Below are 26,406 nucleotides of genomic sequence, written 5' to 3'. Positions count from 1 at the left end.
GCAAATCTATGAACTGGCCATCATTCCCACGCTGGCCGAGCTGCCGTACTTGGATCCTCTAGACACTAGTGCTCGAGTTCCCTTTAGTGATCCTTGTAGGGAACTCTATGGCACGAGGGCAACATAGTGATAATGACCAGGCATCCTCGTGCTGCACATTCAAAGAGCTTTTATTTGGCTAGAGCAACAGAAAGGAGCAGCTCCCGTCCAATGACAACAATCGCATAGATGTCAAGCACACACACACACCTTCAAACCATAGGCTACGATGTGCCACAAGCTGCAATGCACCGATGCCTGGGGGTGGGGTGGGGGGTTTGGTTTGTTCACATTGTAAATGCTAAAGGCCATTCATTTGTACATAAATAAAGTATCCATCAGAGGTCAACTCCCTTGGTACCTCTGCAACACACGTAGGCATTACCTTCGACACTCGCCAAACAAGGCGCCGGGGTCAACTCGTGACGAGATGGCAGCGCTGCAGGCTATTTGGCAAGCTGAAACATGCTTGAAAGGCACGGACATCGGGGAAATTGTGAAGAATTTTGCGTGCAAGAAAAACAAACAACATAACAATAAAAGCCTCTGGTGAGGCACTGTCACAATTGGTCACATTCCAGCTTGCCACTTCGCCGCGAGCATCGCTAGCACACCCTTTCTTTGAGAGTGCATTCTTATGCCAGTTCAAATGGCTCAAATGGTTCAAATCCACAAGCCAATTCTTATACGCTACATTTTCGCGCATGTGGCAGACAGCCTGACACCGCAGTGTCAGTCGAGCTGCATTTTTTTCTTGACGTGTCGAATGGATTGCCAATGCCAGACGCTTGGTACACAACGCTCAACTACTACACGGTATATCTTTCAATGCGGCGGCACTTGCATATAAATTACCACACAATGGCTTGACAAAAACCAACACTTTATATAAGATTTCTGATTTAGCAAGCACAAATGAGTGGTTGAAAGATGCTTCTCGAATGGCCGCGCACATGCCATCGCCGTCGACACGAGAGTGGCAGCTTGAGGCCTGCCTAGGTCTTGACCGATGAAGGGACGCCTCTTGACTGACGACTCTTCCACGGAAACTTGCAAGCATTCACAACGCTTTCCTTTTACAACACGCCAGTCACTGGTGCACGGACAAGGGAGACACACGGCCCACGTCACAGTTATGTACATCTTTGAAACTTTCAGGCTAGGTAGCTTGGTAGCTTGAAGTCCACTTTTAGCTCCAAGGCAGGGTTTTGTCTTTTTTTTTTAACCTTAGGCAACTGACTGTCGCTGAGAAGTCCGGGCAACAAAATAGAGTTGTGTCTTCGAAGAAGCACCGCAGCCATATAGTTTATTTTATTTTCTTAGTGTGTCCGTGTAAGTGTGTAAGCACCAGAATACATTTAACAACACCTGCAACAGCAAGCAACAATGTGGGTGAGAACCAAATTCCGAAAATTGGATACAACAATGAGGGTGAGAACCGAATTATGAAAATTGAATTCACAATCCTTACATTAAACCCAATGCAAAATGCGGCCACAGGAAGAAAAAAAACAAGCAAAGGACGCTGCTCCGCCAGGGAGCTCACGGCAATCCTTTAAGGATGCGAAAGAAACAAAGCTAATAAGCGTCAAGGAGAGGTGCGGAGTTGCACGTGGTGCCTGTCCTGTACGCTGTGGCAAGGGACATCTCCTGGCGCCCTCTTGTGACCATTGACTAAACCTTCCTGCAAATCCTAGTCTGCGTTACATTGAGGAACACCAACAAACAAGAACATATCAAAACGAGGGAGCAAACATTCCAACATAGCGAAAGTGAATACGTCAGATGTGGCCACAAATTCATCCAAAGAGCACGGGTACCGACAGCATGTAAGAGGGGGGGGGGGGGGGGGAATAATTACGAGCACAACAGTGAACACCTCTACATCCAAGTGAAGGTGCAATGAAGCGAAACTAACTTAAGCATTTTTAACCGATCGCCAGCGTAGACCGGGAAACGGGAATGCCACATCAAAAGTTGCAGGCACTTTCAAAGCTGTTTTAAACGGCGCTTTTCCCAAGAGAGAACACCAGTGGCTTTTTCTTTTTTTCTTTCAATGACAAGACCTTTAAACGTTAAATGTCAATGTAATGTGACAAGTGCGTCAATTAGGCACTGGACAGAAAAAATGGCTGCCGTAACATTTCCGTCCCTCACGCCAACAAGAGCACTTAAGATTATGGATGCGGCTATTTGGTGATGCCACGCCTTCCCCATTAAGTGATGATTTTGACACTTTCGCCAATTTCCTACTTCCACTATTCAGTGAGAAAGCAAGGGATCACAGCTCCTGTAACAAAAAGACAAAGCTTAAAAATGTGCAAAAACACGAGTTTTGCACCTCTCCAACAAGGTGTTCCAATATCCTGGCCTTTTTCACTTCCCCTAAGTATCAATTTCAACAGTGTAACCAAGACACATCTTTTGTTTATTGTTTTAGAGTTTAGAAAGGAAAACAAAATAATGTAATAAAGGAGGGAAAAGAAAGGGGGCCACACCACCAACAGCTCAAGCCTGACATCTCTGGCCACTTCTCAAGGCCTGGTGTTCCTATTTCACTCTCCCGTGCAATGAATGCCACTTCATATACAACAGGTATAGATCACAAAAAAACAAAGAACAAATGTACATACCCATATATATATAGAACACACCCACATTATTTTTAAAGCTCGGACACCTAAGGTGGATATGCACATATACACACAGTACATACATACAGAACCAATAACGCCTGTAGTCAGTGATATTCGAGCAGCATCTCTATACACGTCATAGCGTGCCGCAGATTTGGTGCTTGCTACCCGGAATAATTCACAAAATGCACTCCTGTACACGCACATAGCTACTCGGGTCAAAATGAAAATGGGGAGTCCACACTACTGCGACCAAGACCAACGACCAAGAGCAACACACGCACACACACACTTGCACACATTCTCAATTTACATTACACTCTGAACAAACATAAGAGTCAACCACGCACTGTTTACAGTATAGCAGCATGTTATGAGCAGGCAGCAATGCATGCGATGCACACAAGTCACCTCCCCACCAAGGAAGTGGACCAGTCCCACTGGGTGTCACTGCAGAGTTCCCTTTCTGTACCACCTAAACCCCAAGTGACAGGCTGCCCTGAACATAACCTAGAAGCTCCAGTACTTGACTAGTGAGTCCAAGAAAAAAAATGAGAGAGGGAAAAAAATAAAGAAACATAGCAGGACAGGGTAAGACTGACTACAAAAGGTGGCCTTCACGAACGGTAACCAGAAACATTGCGCAGTCCCTCAGATTTGGTGAAGTCTATTTCCGCATAGGAAAAAGTGGGCCCTTCCTCGGTGTCCGGGTCCACAGGGGTGCTGGCAGCGGCACGTGGAGAGCGCTGTACGGCACCCGGCGTTCCATCTTCACCGCTGGGTGGCGCAAGATCCAGCGACGCGTAATTGAGCACTCGTTCAGCAGGCGCCTCGGCGGCGCCTCCTTTGAGAGAAATGTTCTCATAGTTGGCCTCAGGCGGCACTTGCTGGGGTGCCGCACCGACAGATGGGTCTGCGAGACCTCGTAGCTGCACGTACGATGACTCTGCAACAGCAAGTGGCGCTGCCCTGGCAAAGCTGCCGGAGCTCTCAGATGGCAGCTTTGGGCCGCTGCTCCACGAAGAGGATCCATTGGCACTGGATGTCGTTGGTGTTGTGTCCCCGCTGGACACTGGCATCTTCACGGGCTGTGTCCACTTCATGGTCTTGCTCAGGTCCAGGTTGACGTATTCTCCCAGCTGCTGGCTCTCGGGTGAAGCGGGACGCAGCGACGCAGTAGTCACCGGAGGCACTCCCATGTGGTAAGACAAACCAGACTTTCCCTTGGAAACTGTGCCGTTTGATGTGCTGAGAAATGCCACACCTTTCTTGGTCATCTCCGTAGCCACGTAGTCGTTATCAGTCTTAGACTGGTTCACACCATTTGATGGTGGCAGACTGGTCACAGGCACGGCGTTGTCCTCCCTGAGGGCCTGCTGTGTGGTAGAGCTCCTCCGTACAATACCAGCGTAGCTGCTGCTCCGACCACCAGGATGGTTCTCTTTACCCAGGTCTTCTTTCCGCTGCCTGCTGCTCGAAGAGATGCTCACCTTCCTCTCTGGTTGGTCTGAACTGGTGGGACTAGTGAGTGGGTGCTGGTAGGCGCTACTGCCCACACCGGCACTAGACTCTGAGCCAGTCATCAGCATGTAGTCGTCAAACGTCTTGGTGGTGCTTGGAGTGCTAGCAGTGCTTAGCTTTCTGACCACCTCGGACCCTTCGGATTGTTTTGTGCTGGTAGGAGGCAGGACGCTGCTCTTATCCGTCATGGAGATGGTACTACTGCCCTGACCGAGGTCACTGCGGTCGTAGTTGATCTCCATGAGGTCCTCGTTGTAGTTGAGTGCCCGCGGTGCCTGGTGGGAGGCGTCCTCTTGCAGAGTGGGCACACTGGACGACTTCTGACCCTCCAATCGCTGCGTGGCATTCACGTCGGTGTCGGTGTCTTTCTTCATGCGACGCCGCAAGGCAGTTGGAGCTACCTGGCTTCCCACTGAATACGCGCGGACACGAGATTGCTCTAGGTGGCCTGCAAACGAGGTCTTCTTGACCTGCCGGAAGAAGGGTAGCAGGAGAGTAAATTACATAAGCACGCAAAATGGCTGTTCATCCACACAGGGTAGTGCTAAATGGGCATCAAAAACGAAGGCTAACACTATTTCTTCAATGGAGTACTGACATGACTTTTCAAAATTATCATTATGTTAATTAAAAGTCCAAGCCCTCTAAACCTGAGAAAAGACACTGGCTAGAGCCATAGATTATTTACTAAGATATGTACCTGTTTCTACTAACCAGTCTTGTCTTTAGTACCCATGAAGTGAACACGCTATGTCAGGGTACACTGGCTTGCTACGTTCCTGGGATCACAGCAGCTGTCATGTACAAACGCAGCCTAAAGAAATGTGCATGGCAATCTTGTTTATTTCTTTATGAGCAAACTATCACGCCAAGCCCTATAGCTAGACAGCGAATTTTCCTTTGTATCATGATGTTGCAATAATGTCCGTAATGCCAGGTTTGAGATTTCCGTACTACGAGGTTTCAGTACTACTAAGTTCAGATATCTTACAAGTGTTTTCCAACCTTCATACATACTTGCTAAATGTGATCCTTTTATTTTTGAGAAGCACATGGTAGAACATTCACAACATACATCAAGAAAATGTGTCAGCACTGCACATCTTATGGTACTAGAGCTTCATGGCAGAAAAGCAGCCATGCTGTCACGTGAGCCGTGCCCGCTTCGTTCTGAAGCACCTAGGTATACCACACTTGTCTGTTGACATGACTCCTGTCAGTCATGACACACATTCTTCGGTTAATACAATAGAACCTCAGTTATACTGTTTGGGGGGGAAAACAAACACACACACTTAAACACACACACATGAGAAAACACTAACCAGGAAAGCGCACAATTTGAAGTGACTAAAAAATGTGGCAGAATCAACTGTAGTTGGCATCTATGTAATGCGAAGCGTTGTGCAAATTCACATGTGCCAAGCCGGTGGGCCACGAGCGGCCTAATATGCCGATTGTTGTTGCGGTGTCAGCAAGTTTACATTTGTGCTGAGTCAGCAGCTTCTTTGAGGAAGGCATTTTTGCGGGAATTTTACTGGTGAATTGTGTCACCTATGAACATAGAAACTGTTAAAAAACAAGCATAGGCACACTGCATGGCTTCGATGTCCTCTATTACGAACGCGTAAAACACGAATGCGTAAGACAAGGTTCTACAGTAATCTGAATCAGCATCTACACGAATATAATGTATAAGATGGCCGTTAAATTGAACCCTTCAGGACGTGCTGCATTTGACAGCTAGTAAGTGGTGCTATTCTACCAAGCAATACAGGGGCTACATGTACTGCTGTAATGGAGAGCTCTGAAAAAATTCTGCCGTCCTAGGGTTCTTTACATACATGCAACACTGGGTACACAAGCATTTCCGCATTCTGCCACTATCGGGGTCAGGAATCCAACCCCTGACCTTTTGCTCAGCAGCAGAATGCCAATAAGTATATGGTTGTTATACAGCAAACGCCTAAAAAGAACAGGCTGCTTTTCAAGCAAAATATCTGGTTCGCAGCTGCACATGTAAGAAAAAAAACTTGGCCAATATGTTCATGTGACAGAACTGCCTAGAAACTACGATAGTTTATTTACAGTGCTCTGAATGTGTTTGTAGGACCCAGATGCAATTTATGGTGAACAACACATCTGCAGCATGCTCTCACATCTATGACAGGAATAAATGATGAATTGTGAGGTTTTAAGTGCCAAAACCACGATCTGAGTATGAGGCATGCCACAGTGGGGGACTATCAGGAATACTCTTCCGGGAGCTCTTCAACGTGCCCCCTAATACACGGGAATGTGGGTATTTTTGCATTTCGCACCCAGTGAAATGCGGCCGCAGCAGCTGGAATTCGATCCCGCGACCTCGTGCTTAGCAACTCAACACCATACCTGCTAAGCCCCTGTGGCAGGTATGACACGAATGCTGCATGTCGTAAGGGCATTGGGAGAGTAAATAAATGAATGAATAAAATGCTGCACACACGTACCTGCTGCCTACTGCCGATGGAGTAAGCCCGCACAGGCTTGATGAATGCTTCGGAATCATCTTCTGATGGAGAAAAGTAGGACTTGACCTGCATTAAAGGTATGCAACACTTTGCTCTTCAATGTGCGCAAGACGCGAGATGCAGAAGGGTGGACAGCTGGCGTAGTCTGTGTATATATATTCATTTCTTGAAGTGCAAACAGACACATGCAGCGCTTGTTGTCTCGGTCTCTCTGTGTGTTTCTGTTTTGTGCTTCAATAATATGAAGACACGAGATGTTTCACAAGAATGTTTTAGACTAGAACTGCACACTATTGCACTTGATGACAACTGCATTCAGTAACAAGCATTTCAGTCGAAAAGAAAGAGTGAATCTTGGAAGTTGGAACATGACCCCCCATGCTACTTCTTTCTCAGATTTCTTTTTTAACCAAGAAATTGCCAAGTACGGGCTCCTCACTGCATGCCCACAAGTTGTGATAATACTTTTAAGAAATAATATTTTTTTGAGTGTGCCCTAGTGAATTACATGTTTCCCAACATGAATGACATTGGATATGTAGCATGCGCAGTTACAAAGGAGGCTTACCACTAAAACTTACACTTTTCAAGCAATTAGTCTACGAGTGTATAGTTGTGAGCAATATGAGTGGGAACACCGAATTTGTTTTCCGAATCACAAGTACGAACAGGCGAGGTAACCGATCAATCCAATGCCCAATGGCATCTTCACTGGCTTGCTTTGGCTCCACAATGGCAAGATGTAAAACTGCAAGAAGTCTGCCAGAAATAGAGCCAGTTAACAATAGGTGGTGTTCAAAACAGATCTGTTGTAAAAAATGTTTCCAGCTCCTACAATAATCAGAAGCATGGCCTCCGAGATTCATTTTCACAACATTGGGGGAACTGTAGAGGAGTGTGATGTTACATTGAGGCTGCCGAGGAGTGCAATATGGACACCACCCATTTTTCAATAACAAAGAAATCGGAAACTTGCACTCAATAATCGGCGACAACAACCTGCACACTTTCAATATGTAACTACATTTTGCAATTATAGGCAGGTTCTAACGAGACTAAATCTGCACCTCCTTCATCAGACTTGTCCACAGCAGACACATCTACGCAAAGCTATATACCGTCAATAGCCAATCCAATCCACTCACCTTGTCCAAATGAAAACCCTCTAGGCTAGCTGAAAGTGGAGAAGAAGAACTTGGCACGTCTTGAAGGCTATGAGCCGAGCACCAGCTGCCGCTGAAGTCAGTGCAGCTCTCTCCAACTGAACAATGAGAGAGAGAATAAAAGAGGGCGGGAAGACTATCAGAGGTGTGTACGCCTCACAAAGAGGGCTTTTCATCAGTGAAAGCTAATGAAATTGCCACTGAAAAAAAGATGAAGGTATACTTAGTCTAGGAGTTTTAAAGCAGTGGCCAGAAATAGAGAAGGCGTAGGTAACAGGGTTCTCCTCACGGTAGGCAGCGGTGGAAATGCTGCCCACCGCTCCGGTTGACCAGTCAGAATTTGAACTTCCTCTTGATATTTGGCTGTTCTTTATCACACGAGGTAACGTTAGAAAGAAATCTGACACAGACGCAAAAGAATGTTAACTTTCTAGTGAGCTGTCAACAAAAATAAGGTAGAAAATTGGGTGTCAGGAAGTGCCATTGCACCGCAGAAAGCACGAAACCATTTTGGAACCATTGTAAAGGTGAGAGATCCAAGCTTCAGATAAACAGCCACAGTGCCATATTTCGCCATGCAGAAATTACAGCTAAATAAGCAAATGGTAAATGAAAAAAAAAAAAAATATAGCGTCGCAATTTTTTACTGCTGCCACATGGACACAGGAAGCGCTCCTACAGGCCGATGCAGATTTGATTCACTGACACGCGGTTTGCATGCATTTTGACGACGACGAGCTGTGCATCTTGTTGTCCGGGTAAAGTCTGCCAATTGCAGTAGGATATGTCGCTGGCTCGCATTAGTCTTGTTATGCGTTCAAAATGCAAAACTGGTGAACTTACAATTCAAAATGGCAGAATGGATGTAAAGAGAGAGAAAGGCTTAGTTGTGTGTGTACTCGGAAGTGCACTCAGGTTCAAGCTGGGAGCCCGAATGCGTTCCACCAGAATTATGATCATGTGGCGCTCAGGGAGCAGCAGAACATTCAGCTACGAGGCAGGCCTCACATTGCTGCAAGCCGAGTTAGAGTGCAGTGATAACTAGCTGAACGTACCATTAATATCCTTGCCCAAGAGTCACGATTTAACTCACCAGACTTGGGTAGCGACGAAGACAGCGGAGCCATGTCCAGGTACTCGGACGGAGGCACGGACAGAACTGTGGTGGGGAAGCCCGCGTGCACCGCCGTCGGAGAGGAGCAGGTCGCGTGGCTCACGGGCCGCATGGTGGTGCAGCTGCCTGCTGCACCTCCCTGCGGCTCCATGGACAGGTAGCCCGTGTCGGCCGACGACGATGGCGCCGCAGCCTTCTCCAGGGAGCTGCTCAAGCTCATCGACCCGACAGGGCTCATCGGAATGTAGCCATCTCCTAGGGCGCGAACGGGGAGGGCACCAGAGCTGGTCAACAAGCAGTCGACGTGGCACAAGCCAAATTCTACCGGCCAACTTCAAGCAACTTTCTTTGCTCCACGGGGGAGATTTTGTTTTTTTTTACTCGGTTAATCGGGGGAAATTCATGTTTCCTGCTAGCCCCTTCGACTTGACTAGGTGTACAGTCGAACCCGACTATATCGAACCCGTTTACATCGAATTATTCTATATATCGAACAATTCCTGGTCACGGTATAGTTACAATGAGTATATATAGCAAAAATTACGCTTACATCGAACAAATATTGCAGTGACTCCCGATATATCGAACGTCCAGCGGCGGAAAAGTGCCCCCAAAAGTTGGCTTTCCCTCGCGGTAGCGGGGAAACCCGGCGGCGCGGCTCCATCCAACCGCTCTCCCTACCGTGACCGCGCTGCCTCGGGCTGTTCGGGCGAGCCGTCGACACTCCCCCTGTCGCGCATAGTGGAGTCTATTAGGCTACGTCCTCCCTCTTTCTCTATCATCTTTCACTTCTCACGCCCTCTCCCCTGACGACGCTTCGCCGTGCTCTCTCACGGGTTGCAGAATCAAGCGTCCTTCCTTTCTTTAGATCACTATCTATCGACACTCCCCAGCAAAAAATGATCCTGGTCCGCCTACAGCGCTTGCTCAGACAGCCAATCAGATGCTCTTGTGCGCTCTTCGTGCAAGATGGCAAAAGTGCGAGTTATCTAGCTACTTTTCTGGTTTATCGTGTTTGCGCCTTGCGGGCCTTCTCCCGCAGTGTTGCCGTGATGAATCGGCAGAATTCGCCTTTCGTCGTAAAGCTCGAAATCATAAATCGCGTCGAACGCGATGAGAAGTTGGATGTCCCCGCAGCCTGCAAGATTCCGAGGAGCACTCTCGGCACGATTAGGGCTAAAGTGGCCAGACTCGCAACCCGGTGCCCATGGCGCCCGACGCGTACGCACGGCCGTGTACGAGAGGTTCTTCATACGTGCCGGTTTCCGTGTGCTCGGTGATGACTGCGAATTCTGATGAATGCGACGAAGCCGTTGCTGGTGTTGCCGAAGTTTCGAGCGAGCTGTCAAAATTTCCGGGACGTTCGAATCAACGGTGGATGAGTTTGTGAGTGCAGATGATGGTGTCGCGACCACGGGCGAGCCCGGAAACGAAGACTACATCGCCGACATCGTACCGAGCACAAATGAAAGTAGGCACATTGAGAAAAGCAACTACGGTCCTTTGCCCACATCCTCCAAAGTGATTGGTGGACTCGCATTAGTCCGGTGCTTCTGCGCGAATGCAGAAGGTTGCGGCCTCAGCTGCTCGGACTCCTTAGACAACGTGGGGAAGTGCGTGCGTCGCAGGCAGCGAAATTGCCCAAGCAGAAGAAAATGCAGGACTAATTTATGCGAAACTAAGATAGTTTCTTCAGCAAAGTGATTTTATAAATGGTATGTGCTTTTATGACATCCAATTATTTAGCAGGCTTATATCGAATTATGCTCTATATCGAACTGATAGGCGTTTTTTCGTGAGTTCGATATAGCGGGGTTTGACTGTATTGCAGACGTCTCTCTCATTCTTCGATATCTCGTTCTTTGTCCATGTATTTCATGTTGTTTTTTTCAAAACATGGTAGTTTCTACCATTGTGCGGCGTCAAGGCACAGAAATGTTTCTTGAAGGCAACAAAATATAAAGTGCTAGAAAAAAAACTAAAAAAAAGAAAAAAACTTTCACAATGAATTTAAATGCAGTGCCATACATTATTTTACTTTTGCTGGCAACTTTGACTGAGATGCTCCTATTGTGACGTTAAACGTCCACACACAAGACGCGCCTGGTGTATCAAAATCTTTGCGGACGCTGTCACCACTTCAATGGCAAAATGGGCTTGGTAATTGGACTGCATGCTTGTCGTGAAGACTGCGCTAAGTTTTCAAATTGACATGAATGCTACTGACTGCTCTGGAAATACGGTTAAACCTCGTTACAACGAACTTCAATAATAATAACTTCTTGTCCAGAGAACACCATGGATTTAGAAGCTCAATATAACAAAGTATGTTTACACGCGATTTCAATATAACAAAATTTCCCTGCTGCCGCAAAGCAATGGCGAGAGGATAAATGGAAACTACCATGGACACAGTTGGTCAAATGATCTCATTACAAGTGGCTGCTTGCGAACGCACCTCTCAAATCGCACGCTGTGCAACAAGAGCGATCGTCAAAGTAACCTCACATTCCATATTAAGCCCAAGTGCGACAAGGTCCTACCGCACCCCTCTCACTGTGTACTTTAGGGGTGAGTGAAAGCATGCAAGGGTGAGACAAGAAAGATGGTGGCTTCATGATTGCAGCTTCCTGCGTGAGCAAAGGTATAGAGGGGGAGGGGCGCAAACTCGCGATAACGCGATCTAGCGCGTGAGGGGGCAGAGGGAGGGGGAGTATTAGGCGGTAAGTCGGCACTCCTCTCAGCCCTGGCTGCACGTGCAGCCGTGCACCCTGCTTTAGAAGTAACCTGCCGCGTGTGCAAAGAGTGGGCATGCCGAGACCGTGGAGTCATGTAAGCCATCTTCCTGCGTGTTTCGTATTAGAGGTAGCGTAATGGAGCATTCGCACCCCACTGCCGGCGCCTTTCATGATAGCATCGTCCCAGTGCAGACGACGCTATCAGCCAGGAGGGCCGAGCGGACGCGATAGCATGGTTGGTTTCGCTTAATTGGTACCGCTGATGTGGAGATATCGTCAACGTGGCATGAAACCATGTCGCTCGTCGCCAACTCACAAATTCAACAAAGTGAATTGTTTCCTCATTCAAATCTGCTTTTTTTTTTGATGGCCCGATAATTCAGAAAATTTTGCAGCCCCTTTCTGCGCAATGAAAATCGGTCGGCAACTGTACTCATTTGCATAAAAGGCCAAATTTCAATACGATATTTTACTGTAACGAAGCAAATTGCCGATTTTAGCTTCGTTATACCGAGGTTTAACTGTATGACATTGCAGGTAAAGATAATGAACAGACTCTAGCAGAGTTATTCAATTTAATGAGAGCAAACTGTGCTTCCCCTTACTATTATCAATCACTGGAGTGTTGCTTTGCTTTATAATGTCCAAGATCACTGGATCAAATGGAAGTTAACTGGAAATTTAACAATGACCACTTTTTTGCTTTTCACAATGCATGAGAAGGAAAGGACACACGATGGTTTTCTTAGTTCACAAAATAAATTTTACATAATACTTGCCATTTCCTTCAGGTACGTTAGATGCTGGAGACATGGACATCTTCAGGTAGTCATTGGACTCAGACACATTCGCCTGTTGATGCGCGCAGAGGTTGCTGACAAGAGTTGTCGGGCGAGAGTAGTGGGAACTTTTACTGCTGCCTGCAAATCACACAAGAAAAAGGATGGGCACATGGATTAGTCAACGTTCAACCTCATCTCATAAAAAATATTTTGCTTTTACAAACTATAGCTAATGTAACCTATACTTCTTTTTTAATGCGTTAGCATCAGGAGTGTCAAAGTGCAAAAAAGTATGTGTGTGAAGTGTGGGAAGCCAGTCACACGGTAGAGGCAAAGATGGGATGGGAGAGCTTAGAGGAGTGTGTATGTGTGCATGCGCACATACACACAGCGAGAGCTCAAGAATACATTGCAGTGCGGTGAACATGCTTAGAATCCTGGATATGGGACCTCAAAGGTGCAACGCAATGCGCCTCCCCTTACTCCATCACCACCAAAAGCATTTCTCTCGCATTTACTGCTAAATCACTGGCAAAATTTTTAAAATTCTTGGGCACTGCGGCTTACTGTAACTTATTAAGGTGTGAATGAGTGTTGGCTCTCGCATGTAAAACAGCTTTTTACCATCTGGGGTTCTCAACATGCGCCTGATCCCAACAACACCAGCCGCTTTTGCACTCTGCACCGTCATAACATGGCTGCCGTAACAACAAATAGAACCCACAACGTTGAGCTCGGCTGCTCAATGTCACAGCCAGCAACAGCGTAAGCACGCTTCAGCTTATTTGAGGCCACCAGCAATGTCTAAAGCGGCAGACGCTGAGGAGCGCAGCAATCTAATTTAAATCAAGCGACAGCTTGCGAGTGAGTAAACGGGACGAACCCACTGGTGACGACATCATCAAGTATTCGTCAACAGCAGCCTCCTCCTTGATGGTTGGCTCCTTGGGTCCAGCCATGATGTCCATTGGCAGTGAGTGGCTGTACCGGCTGCGGATGACAAAAATAATTTCAACCAAACTTGCATGTTGAACATGCTCAACATCAACCCTTCCTTCCGCAACTGTACTCAGGATGGTAGGCTATGCCATGTTGAGAATACCATTCCTTTGTATGCTAATATAGTAAAGAACTCTCACCGTTTCTGTCACCCTCAGTGACCATACACATTTTTCTTTTCTTTTTCCACATACAATACCTGACTGGAGTTGCTTACCGCAAACATTTTGCCGAACACTACTGTGAATTTGCTTGCTTTGTACTATCTGTTTTATTATGATATGCCCACCTAGCTTGGGATACGAGTGCGCAGATTGTACTAAACAAAAAAATTAAATTAGTCCAGCCTTTATTTGAGAGAACAGTAAAATAACATGCTTCAGTAATGCATAAAAGAACTGCCAGCAAAATTGCAGCAAGTGAAAAGGGCCTTACTTGAAGTATTCGGCTTGTCCATCTGTTTCATCCGCTGACAGCACGCTGCTTGTGCTGTCAAATGAGCCGACCCTGAAATGTGGGGGATACCTTGAGCATCTTTGCACATGAAGGTACTGAAAGACATCATTTGATATCCACTCTAATAGCGATAGACCGCAGGCAATTAAGTCTTAAAACCATCCTATGCCCATGGCCAAGAGATACAGTTAAACGTCAATATAACAAACTTCAATATAATGAAATTCTCGATGCACCTAAGTATTTAACTTTTTATAACTTCTTGTCCATAGAACATCATGCATATAGAACCTCCATATAACTAAGTGTGTTCATACACAGTTTCGATATAACGGAACTTTGCTGCCACCATGAAGGAATACCAAGACAATAAATGGAAACTTTTGAGGATGCACATGGTGAAGTGGTGGAATTACAAGTAGCTGTTTGAGAATGCACCTCTCGGATCTCCTTTCGCCCAAGAGCAACTGCCGACTCGGAACAGCATCATATTCCGCATAAAGTCCGAGTGTGATATCATGGCCCCGTATGCTTTGGGACCACACTATCAGCTACAGAAATGGAGTGGATGTGGAAGCCTGGTTGGCTTCGCTTTGCACAGATGATGTGAAGATATTGTTGACACGGCCTGAAACGATGCCTTTTGTCGCCGACTCTCAAACCCAACAAAATAAATGTTTTTTTCACGCAAATTTGCTTTTTTTTTTTTTTTTTCAGATTGCCCGATAGTTTAAAAATATTGCGACCCCTTTTATGTCAGAAAAATTCACCGGCGACTGTACTTACTTGCACAAAATGTTGAATTTCAATATAATTAAATTTTGCTATAACAAAGCAAATTGTCAGTTTTACCAGTTCATTATATAGAGGTTTAGATGTATATTACAGAGGTGAGCTCTAGTGGCCCTAAAGCTATCGAGGTTTAACTGCACATTACAAAGTTGAGCTCTAGTGGAATTTTAGCGATTTCTGGAAGCGAGCAATGTTGGAAATGATTGACTGCAGTTTTCTGTGCCCAAATTCAGGTAAACTTCGGCGACCTAAATTCATCTTTTCTGTATTTAATGTGTTTACGAGAGTTGATTTTACATTTCAGTAGGTTTTCTGTGACATATATTGTGAGTCGTCTTTGTTACATTTGTGCGCGGTGACTATGTCCCAACGCATTTACGTCACCTGAGTGTCTGACTTTTTTTGCTCTTGTTATGTTTCTTTTGTTCAGTGCAGACTGATATTTCTTGTTTAGTATATATCTGTTCTATGTGAAAAGGCAAAATTCAATGCCACTGCGCTGTAAAGCTGATTCACACGATGCAGCGAATCACAATTTGAGCTTGCGGATTGCATATCATGGGATCATACGCTGCCTGTTCCCACGGCGCTGCCTCAGTCTTTGAGAAGTGCTTTACGAGACGGTAGAGAGCCAAATCACAGCTGGAATTTTCGCCTTGGACGCATTTGCTTCGTCACCGTCACCCATGCGAGGGCTGCTTTGCCCCCGCTTTCACTCTCTGTCGTGTGAATGCTAGCTGCGAAGTGATCCGATTCGTGTCAGATGTCACGTGGCATATTTGTCCGAGAACACGTCCGTCGTGTGAATCCAGGTTAAAAAGATGGCCACTGAGCACACCTCATTGTGATCAGGGTTTAGTTTGCAGGCGCAGCGTGACCTATTCGCCAACTACTAAACACAAAATGGAGAGGAGGAGAATGGGCGACCCTAAATAAGAGGAAAGAAAGTTTCAACATGCACTGGTGGGGAGGAAGTGGGGGTCTCTAGGCGAAAACAAAACTGTAAATGGCAGAGAACCTTGCTTTGAGCACATGTTAAGGCAAAATTTACATATAACCCGCACCCCAACTTTACTGTTAAAATTGTAAAATAATTGGTGTGAGTTAGAACCGCAAAAGTACGGTAGTAATGAGACCTGTGTAAAATGCACAGTGAGCTCTGACAACAGTCATTTGGTACTTCCACTTATTGGTGCTATGCTGAACTATTTTGCAATGCAATAAAAGTTTTCAATATCACACTCCTTTATCTTATACTGTAGTTAGGCTTCTGACTCTTGTTTTAACTCCAAAAGTATGCGGTGGTTAGGGAAAAAAAGTCAAAATTAATGTAAATGATACAACACTATCGTTTCATACTCTTGGCTTCTGAACGGATCATTCCGCAGGAATAAGCTATATATGTTCTTATAGCATGTTCAGGTAGCTGATGACATCGGCTTATGGACAGCTCACCAGACAACACACTAAAACACGCAAGTTAAAAACAGGAACATCGGTAAAATTTCTCTGAACATATACAGTAACATGTCAGAAGCCCAACTATAGTTATTTGTATTGTCCAGTTATCCAGTTAAATTTGAAAATAAACTGCGTTTAGTAAATATGCAGTGCTTAACATACATACAAAATGAATGACATGAAAGCACAAATCTTAAAGCAGATAATCAGTGCTAATTATCACATAGCCCTCACATGACAACAGTGCCACATAAACACACAACATATTTAAGGTAAGGCACAGTTTTAATAGTTTAAGGGTAGGCAACAAAAAGGTACAAGTAAATTTCCACTCAAAGGATTAATTAAGACAGGTGATTTACACATGAGATGTCTACAGTAACGCGCTGTCAACTGGCAGGATATTATATATAAGCAAGCACAGCCGCAGAAGAAGCTGCTGCTAAGCTTTGTTAAACTTGATGACCACTTTTATTCTGATTCTGTCCAAAGCAAGAAGGGGTCCCTCTGATTTGCAGTTACAGTCAACATACGATTTTTTGAACTCCCTGGGGGCCCCGAAAATCTTCGATACATTGGGCAGTCAAAATAATAAAAAAAGAAACAAAACTATGCGTTTGATTGCCCTCACGGGCTCGAATCGCCACAGCCACGTGCGAAATAACTTTAAAGGCCTGCCAGTAGACATATTAGGTGTCTCGACGCTCATACTTTACTGGGACAGGAGATAGCAGGTACACGCTTGTAAAATTACATTATAACACATTTGGTGCTACATATCAACGGCCGTTTTGCACTCTTGATAAGCTTCAGCGCAATACATTGCACGTGCTTTACCACTCAGCACCGCTGTACTGTGACAAAGCTGACTTTCGGAAACCGCCGTTAAGCAATGCTCCAGACCATTGCCGTGCTTTCTGCGCTTCGACGCCATCGGCGAGAATAACAAAGGCAAAGCTGGTGCCATTGTTGACAGTGGTAAATCCATTAAATGAGGAACATGGCATTGAACTGCAGAAACCTTCATAGTAAATGTCGAAGCAGCTAGGTCTAACAACGTCTGAAGTTTCGGACGTCCTGATAAATTTCCTCGATGGGGTACGTGACAGTGCTGCAATGGCGCCCGAATTATCCGGCATGTCCAAAAAATCGGTTGTTGACTGCATAACTCCAGAAGTGTTGTGGTGAAGTTGTCAGTTCTCTCTTATGCAAGTTATCATGTTCAGAAAATGTGCCATAGAATAAACATAACATCACAGACACAGCTGTTAACATACATACACTTCCGCAACTTCTGCAACCTATATTTACTACAAAGAAGAAAAAAAAATTTAATTGCACAGCAACTTCTTTCTAGATGCCCAACTTGTGCTGCGAAAGTAGCGAGCCTACTCGCCATGGAGGAAGATGGGCAATGAATTGAATTAGCTCACAGTCAGTCCCGCAAATAAGGCAACAATTTGAGACCAACAGTGCATCTCCCAGACACAATGGTATAATGAAACATTAACAAGAAACATTTGAAGCTTACACCTCATCTACCTGACTTGCTCTCATTTGCAGCTTGAGTTTTGATGATTCCGACTGAGTAGCTCCATCTGACAGCTATATTATGATAAAAAGCAAGAGTTGCCATTATGCCTCGCAGTATGTACTGTAAGAGGATTTAGGCTTATTGTTTAGGCAAAGTTCGTTGCAAAATCCTCCAGTCATTTTTTATGGTTTTTGAGATATCAGGTGGTTTTACTCTAGCATAAAAAAGACATTCTAAACCTTCCCATGTGCAAATGCATGGCAGCCACATGTGACAATACAATTCAATGCTTTATTTTCCTTTCTATTGAAAGAAAAAAAGCACATGAACTAAAGCTTTTGAACTTTGCATCTTCCTCCATGGTCCACACATACAGGAGAACCTCATTGATACGATCCCTTTATCTACGACTTCCTGGTGTTAGCACTTGCGACCAAGAACCCGAAAATTGACCCAATAGAGTTACACTTATATTTTACCGGTTCAGATGTTCCCGGAAAATGAGATGTTTCAGCAACAGCATCAATAGATTGCCAAACTGCAATCGTATGATATGTTTTCCGGCCACTAGATTACATGTAAACAAGAAAATGTGTGAGCTGCACGCAATCAAGAACATTAGCTGCCCGCCCCATCAGCTTCCCCGCAATACTCGCCTGCCTGCCTCACGCGAGAACGCCGGTGAACACTCAGTTTCTTATATCGCTACCACCAAATCTCCTTCCGGGTTGTCGCATGCCGCATTCACAGTTGTCATTGGCAACCTTACTGTGATAAGCATCTTTACCTATCTATATGCTATCTATATGCTTCACCACGCGTGGGGCATAGTAACGAGGGAAGCATACTGCACGCTTTTAGTAGGCGTTGATCCAAACGTGCCACCATCCCCCTGCTGAAGGCGGTGCGATGTGAGCGTCACATTTTGCTCGGAAGGCATCCAGCGTTGCCCACCAGCTCAATTTCGTTTCGGTTTCCCATCCCTATCTTAAAACACTACGCTGTAGGAATACAACAAAATGCGTCTTGGAATGCAGAAGACCCCACCCCCGAGCTTGTTGCCCATCGGCGTCTCCTGCCGCAATGATTCGCATTACATAGATGCTAACTACAGTTGAGTCTTTCAAACTTTTTAGTTACTTTGGATCGTATGTTTTCCCGGTTATTCCATTTTTTTTTTCTACAAGATTTTTTTTTCCAAAACGTATGAATGAGGTTCTACTGTATATACATATATGCGCACATATGCACACTGATTGCACGCACACACACACACACTCGCAGACACGTGTGGGGACCTACGTGATGGGGTTGTTAGACGGTGGGGAGACCGAATAGGTCCTCCCGTAAGAGCTATGGGGCCTGGCCGTCGACTCAGCGGTGTGGGTCCAAGAGAGCCCACTGCAAGTTGCCACCCATTGGTGGGACAGGACATGGTAGCAAATTTTAGAGGGTGGCTAGGCCAGCAGAGAATGAGAGAGGAAAAAAAGAAAGCAAGGCGAATGCACAGAAACGGTGCACCTTAGGGATTTTTTTTAACAATTCAAAAAGCAAAAGAAAATAGTGCGCAAACAAACAACAAAACTGTGCTGTTCAAGGCTACACTATCTGTCGAACAAGAAACGCTTTAGAGCCAGTGCAAAGGTGAACATGAAAAGAAAAATATTAAATCATTGCAAGCCATGACACTACAATTAAAGCTACAATAAAGTGTCAGAAAGTGGATGCAAAAGTGTAATCACGTAATCATGCAACCTATCCACCCAGTATCTAGCTCTCATAAGTTGTAGCACCTGACAGTATATGCAGAGGTGCTACTAAGGTAACTTTATTTTCTGCAAACGACTTCAGAGATAATTTTAGGTGGCATAAAAATTTACTTAAAATTTTAGTGACGAACTAGAGTGCTGGGACTTTAAAAATATAACTCAATGCCTTTGTACATAAAACACTTTGCAAGAACAAGAAAGAAAGTAGAGGGACGGAAAAATAAAAGAAGAGGCAGTACTCCGCAAGTACTTTCTAAAAATATAAATGAAAGCAGTAATAGTGGTTGTCTATCAGTAAGCTCTGCACCCATTTACATCGACCTTGAATATAGGCCAATAGGAGAGTTTGACTGAAAATTGCCTGCATATTTCACAGCAGTAGAATGGCAGGCATTTAATATCTGCGACATGAAGCCATTACTAATCTAAATTAGGCATGCCACTTGCAGTAAAGGCAATTGATAGCATGGGTTAGTTCTGTGCTGTATGCATAGAGCTCTAAGAGGTCAGAACAATCAAATTCCAATTCATAGCCATGCCACTACATCTTTCAAGGTTGTAATCGCCACATAATTTCCCTTTGATTCCTAGTCTTGGAAAAAAAAAAAAGAAAATGAAGAGTGCCAGCAAAATATAATTTACACTCTTAAAAAAGGTTTCAACCCTTTGGGGCTTATCTTGTCCCACGATAACAAACACCTATCTTGCCCGCATTTCTTATACTGTGAGCCCGTAACTTCCAGGTCACGAAGAGCATGCGGCGCTATCAGTGCGACATAGCATTCTCAACAGAAAAGTTGGGAGTGCAGAGTTTTCAAGAAAGGAAATGCTAGCAAGGCTGATGACAATCACTGCTGTGGGACAAGATAAACCCTAAAGGGTGTGAACTTCTTTTAAAAGTGTAAGACAACAGAATGTAAGAACATAGTTTGGCTTATTTCAATTCATTAAGAAATCACAAACTGGCTCACTGCTACGGCTTACATCTGGTTAAAAATTGTGCCGAGTCTCAACGCACGGCTGCAAAAATGTCAGCTGCACAAGGCGAAACAAAAATGGTGCCCTCATTCAAATTTGACATTGTGCTTATTCCAGGGCTTGACAAACGACATGAAGGCTTATTTATAATTAAAGCTACAGTCAAGGGATATGTGTCAAGTGCAATTCCACACACAACTGTCCTTTCACACAGCACTGTACGTGAGAAAGCCAGGCAAAAGCTGTTTGTAACAGTACATGATGGAAATCAGGAGTGGCCAAAAGGAAAAAAGCACACTGAATAACGTCAAATGGAAGTAGCAGAGTGTTTCTTTTAAAACAATATTCTAAAAAAATATACAAAGACCTTTAGTAAAGCAATGAATGGGGTTAGTTGACGGACGTTCATGGTTGTATAACGCTTAGTTTTACACTGACAGAAGAACTAATGGACGAACAAAATAAAGGAACAGAACATGGACGTACGAGGCACAATCAAGCACCACATACAGTGCACCAAGTATGTCCATGTTTTTTGTTCCTTTGTGTTTGCCCATTAGTTCTTCTTGTAACACTAAACGCAATACAATTATGAATCACAAATATAAAGACATATGAACTGCTTGTGAACGCAGTACATACATCTTTTGCAGGTAGGCTCATATTTGCAATGCTAACAATGCCCCTGCAGAAGAGGCTTCAATATGCCTGCCAGCAATACAGGGCAATATTTTTGTTATATTGGGTATAGCCTAAGTGTCGCCTTTTCCCACAAATAACCAACCCCTGCACTGACAAGTGTAGAAACGAGTATACAGTAGATGACCTTTAAAGCGAGCATGACGGGACCACACAAATCCTTTGTCTTATCAAGCTTATCTTAAAGTGAAGTCTAACCCAACTAGGACTACTCAGTTTATCCAAAAAACAGCTTAACAGAGTTTCTATCTCAGACTGAAACCAAAGGAAAAAAAGTAAATCAGTCTTAACTAGCAGAAATGCTTCTAGAAACATGAGCGCTGGTCTGAAGCTTCCCTCATTCCTGGTGACCTCTTCATGTCTTCTTTGAAGATGTACTGGTCATTTATTCCTTCAAAGCTCTTTCTTCTTGCGCATATAATCTTTTTTTCTCCGGCTATATAGGACTGCTCATTAACTAAGGAAATAGACACCTCACTTCTTGCATTTCACTACAAAAAGCATGGGGCTTCCGGCATCAGGATAATGGCCCAGACTTCACGGTATTACTGTGTACCTGGCTCTCCTTTTAACTTTTTGGTACTGCAAAAGCCTAAAGTGTCCACAAGTAGTGGTTTCACTGTTTCCTGAATAGGCTTTTACCTTTTGTTATCAATGAACTATCAACTAGCCACAACCAGAAAGTGTCAAAATCTATATGACACCGCAGACAGTTCGTGCAAGAAGTGACACAAGGCAACCTGCCACCAATGTTTTGTTTTTACGCATATTCAGACATACCCAGCCTGCTTGCTCATTCTAAAACTGGCGATCCCCATTTACTTCCGTTCTGTGCTAGTCGATTCCAACTTGCGCCTGCAAATTTTTTTCATTTCATCACCCCACCTAATTTTCTACCATCCTTGACAGCGCTTCTCTTTCTTTGGCACCCATTCTGAACTCCATCGGTCAGTTATCTGTCCTATGCATTACATGACCTGCCCAGCTTCATCTTTTAATGCAAAGCATTCGTTCGGAACTTCGACACTTTCAGTGTATCTATCTATCTAGCCTCCTATGCTGACGGGGCTGGCGGTGCCCACAAACTTGAGCTTCTGGGTATAACGCTCATGTTCCCTTGCCAGCGCGATCAGGGCATTGTTGGGGCATCGTCGCTCGAGACACTTTGCATGTATTCGCAGGCTTCTTTCAAGCTTGGAGAAAAAAAAGAAAAACTTTTATGCAGCACGTATTCAGCAACACAAAAGCTGTATTGGAGCATTTCGTGTTGCTCTACAATTTTCTCAGTAACACTTTTCATCTAATTATAATATTTGAGATGTTGATTCCTTAATTAAGACTAATTATGTAATTAGACAAAATGCAAAACATCATCTGAGTATCTCCAAGCATAGGCAAACAACATTATGCTCCGAATCATCCTCAGTTAGACTTTGCTCCTCGAAGGGGCAGGACGTGTGTTGAATGAGCTCCTGAACAACGCATTGCAATGTGGTGAACGAAGTTTACGCAATGGACCTGGGACCTCAGTAGAGTGCAACGTAATGCCGTAACACATTTCTCTCACATTTACTGCTATTTCCAACCCTTGATTACCTTCAACAGGAGTCAAGAGAGGTTAGTGTTGAATCCGTGACTACATAAAAAAACAAGGAGAGAGAGAGCAGAACCAACAGGGCAGCAAGCTGACCTGCTCTCGCCATGGGACTCGCTGCTGTTGCGGCTGCGGGATGTGGGCATGGAGTCGCACCGGTCCCGGCAGCTTGTGGAAGCGTGCGTTGTCGGGGCCACGGCGTGCGCGGGCCGCTTGTGAGTGATGGGCTTGCTGTTCTCGCTTGTCGACGAGCTTCGGGGGCGCGTGAAGGGGCCGAGCTCTTCCTTGTTTCGCGAGGTCTTCATCGCTCTGCACAACATCATTTCGTTCGTTACACTTCTTTGTCCTAGCCTGTTGGCTGCTTGAGCTGCTACATGCACGGTGGCCACAGCTCGCAAGACAAGACCTCGAAGAGGGGCTTTTAGGAGACAATTCCACGTCACCAACTTGTGGCTTTTTTTATATGCCACACACCGTGGTAGAGAACACAGCAACCGTGGCATCAATTGGAATCTTTATAAATGTCAAACCAGACAAGATATTGCGATAACAGTAGCAAATTATTAAAAAAGTAAAACAATAAATCGAAAGCTAATCGTTTGCTTTGATGTCCCAAAGCAACTTACCAGTTGCGAGAGACAGCGAAGTGTTGAGTTTTAAACTAATTTTTTACAATCTGGGATTCTTTAATGTGCACCTAAATCGAAGTACACGAGCATTTTCTCATTGAATCAAACATGCGAGCTCGTGCTTAGCAAAAGAATTACTCAAGTCACAGAGCTGCAGCAGCAGGTAAACAGTGACAAATGATTACTGCATTGTCAAAGTGAGTGAAACTAATTGAAAGTGCATTTTATCATACTTCTTTTTTGCAAATGTGACAGATAGCACATCAGCAACGCGAATTCAAACTGAAGCAAGCACTCTATGCACCACCACGTTGCCCCAACAGTGACGCAAGCCACACAACATCTTCATTGTGAAATTCAACAGATAACACATGTAAAAACATAACACATGTAAAAACTTACAACAATGAACAGCAGAAGGTGAAAAAAAAAAGGGGGGGAGGGAGGGAATAATTTTTGCAAGAACAAATATCCACGCCTTCGTACAGTTTTATGGCTCATAAAAATAAGCATAGGTCCTCAAAATGAATGAGACATTCAAGACTCTTTCACAAATTGTACTTTTTGCTTAAGGATCACTTCTTTTTCTACTACTACTACTACTACTACTACTACTACTACTACTACTACTACTACTACTACTACTACTACTACTAGGCCAGGCTCACTATATAAGGCCTCACTTAATTTTTACTTGGCCGACCTCACTCGGCCTCGGGGGTCGTTCAGAGTCCGAGCAAGTTGACTTATGAGCGAGCTGACCGACTTGTGGAGTATCATGACAAAAGCATTAAAAACCAGAATTTCTGCTCCACCTTTACAGAGACTCGTCAAACTAGCTTCAAATCAAATGCAGAACAGTGAGAAAGCAAGCGAGACAAAACTACAACATGCCAAAACAAACTTGCAGTTCAGTCTGCTCACCCCAGAATGGTCTCGTGCATGTTCTGAGCGATGACCGTGTCTTCCGTCTGCATCCACAGCTCTCCAGAGCCGGTGACCGAGGAACGGCCAAGTTCCATGAAGAAGAAGCAGTCGGAGTGGCCACAGCGCCGTATGCTCATCAGCTGAAGCAAAGAGAGAGAGAGAGAAAGCCAAGGGCGCAGTTCGCAAACGTAAAATGATTAATGTCATACGAATCTTCAAATTTCTGAATAGTAATTTCAAATATTGTGCTGTGCTATCTTCACTTCGAAAAAACTCTAATATTCGGTATTTCAAAGTGCAATGATCGGTTCCACATCGATATGAACAGCCGCCACAGTGTGGCTTGCACTGAAGAGGAGGAAGATGACGTGTTCCCCATTGCTATAGGGTCGCCATCTTGGCCACTGCCGGCCTACATGTAGGTACATTCTAAATAGCCTTGTGCATCAGCTACACGTAACAATATGTTCAGCTCTGCCGCAATGCAGTTGTGTTGTGCGGTGAATTATATCTGCCATGCAGTGCAGCACACCAAAAGTAGAAGGGGACACTGTAACGGTGCAAAGTACGCATTCCTTACACACGTGTGTACGCGCCATCTCGGGTCACAGTATGAACACCGAAACGTCTAATAAGTGTAACCAAGACGCCTAATCAGAATTAAACTATTGGTACGGCATTCTCATTTCCTTCTTACATGCACAAAGGCAGTTTGCATTCTGCTTTGCTATTCATTAACTTCTATGTATCTTTGACATTCATTTAGTCAACGAGTTCTGCTGCACGAAATTTTGGTTTGATTCTTCCACAGATCAAGTAATTAATTTCAACATGCAGTACAAGGTTCCAGCCACTTCTCTGCACAAACCGCTATTCAATAATTGATTAGAAAATATTTGTCCCAAATCACTATTTGCACATGCCTAAGAATGACCGTCATATTGTGATACAGCACTTGAAACATTAGGCCTCCTTTTTTATCTCTCTCTGCCACTTCAAAACAAGTAGAGTCAATACCAAGACGTCCATCACTGTATTCAGAGAGGTCACAATGCTGCTGCTCATAGGGAGCGACCAGTGCACCTCACAATGCTCCTAGGCTATGATTTAATTAGCAGAACCTTAAATAGCAAGTCATACATCAGTGCTTCAAGGTTGACCAAAGAATTGTTTCACAGTGCTACTGCCGTGAACATATATTACCAACTATCATGGAATAACTTTTCCCATTTATAGTGGGTAAGTTGTAGTAAACCCATGATAATAAATCAGTTAATTACATTAAATTTACACACAAAAGAAAATGCCCCTTAGTCAGCGTTACTCGATTTTCCAGCTGAACTCACCGATGCTAACAACTCGCGCTGCTCTGACACGCGGCGCCCTCTCTGTGCAATGCATAGAATGCCAGGCTCATTACAAGGTGCCACCATGAAGCTCGTGGCTTTACGAAACGCCAACAAATCATACGTACATGTTCACGAGCACTACAACGTCACGTAATTTTTCATCTAAACGGCTTTTTACACCTGCGTTTCTTTTTATACCTTTTATGTTGCTCTGCTTACTATTCAGGCACTGATTGTGTGGTTTCGAGATATGTTCTCTGATACGTTCCCACTGTGGCACTGTCAGCCACTGTGGTACGTAAAGGGCATGCCATGCTCACAGGAAACTCGAGTGCCTCTGGGTTCTCCTCGTCCGTGTGCATCTTGACCAATGTGAGGGCACTGGCCGTCAAGCAGAGTCGATGGGGGCCAGTGATGTTGCGACTGCTACCCAGGCCCTTCGTCTTCACATTCACCTGCCAGACATGTTCTGCACAGATGGAAACAGAGGGTATGTACTCTTGAGTAACCATGTGATAAAAAGAAATGGGGCCTGGCACAGTCTTTCTTTTTTGACAAGAATTCAAGAGTGTTAAGGGCTTCCCATTTTCAAGGACTAAGGTAACACTTATCTTCGACAGCTTGAAAATGAAACGTCTTCGGGAATAAGCAAGATTTCTATTTTTTATTAAGGCACACAATCGAGATGCATGTGAAAGGTTCGCAGTGCAAACTGT

The 26,406-nt window shown here is 44.6% G+C and overlaps 1 protein-coding gene across 4 annotated transcripts in view; it reads right to left on the bottom strand.

The window, feature by feature from the left end:
* Window positions 1-152: 152 nt before the first annotated feature.
* Window positions 153-26,406, bottom strand: part of chico (insulin receptor substrate 1 chico) — a 34,831-nt gene continuing 8,577 nt past the window's right edge. For 3 of the 4 annotated variants that reach the window (XM_050170857.3, XM_055066230.2, XM_055066229.2), the window contains exons 4-14: window positions 26,011-26,159; window positions 24,339-24,481; window positions 22,882-23,094; window positions 19,048-19,146; window positions 13,938-14,009; window positions 13,387-13,493; window positions 12,501-12,641; window positions 8,963-9,238; window positions 7,852-7,967; window positions 6,686-6,772; window positions 153-4,666 (exon numbers count right to left, since the gene is read on the bottom strand). In XM_050170857.3, coding sequence (XP_050026814.2) covers window positions 3,293-4,666; window positions 6,686-6,772; window positions 7,852-7,967; window positions 8,963-9,238; window positions 12,501-12,641; window positions 13,387-13,493; window positions 13,938-14,009; window positions 19,048-19,146; window positions 22,882-23,094; window positions 24,339-24,481; window positions 26,011-26,159 — 2,777 coding nt within the window. In that variant the 3' untranslated portion in view covers window positions 153-3,292. The remainder of the gene's footprint in view (window positions 4,667-6,685; window positions 6,773-7,851; window positions 7,968-8,962; window positions 9,239-12,500; window positions 12,642-13,386; window positions 13,494-13,937; window positions 14,010-19,047; window positions 19,147-22,881; window positions 23,095-24,338; window positions 24,482-26,010; window positions 26,160-26,406) is intronic. The other variant, XM_072288724.1, reaches the window with a different exon arrangement.

Source organism: Dermacentor andersoni, chromosome 6, assembly GCF_023375885.2.
Source record: "Dermacentor andersoni chromosome 6, qqDerAnde1_hic_scaffold, whole genome shotgun sequence".
NCBI lineage: Eukaryota > Metazoa > Arthropoda > Arachnida > Ixodida > Ixodidae > Dermacentor > Dermacentor andersoni.
The sequence above is the reverse complement of the archived record's forward strand: the minus strand, read 5'-3'. Positions and strand labels throughout refer to the sequence as shown.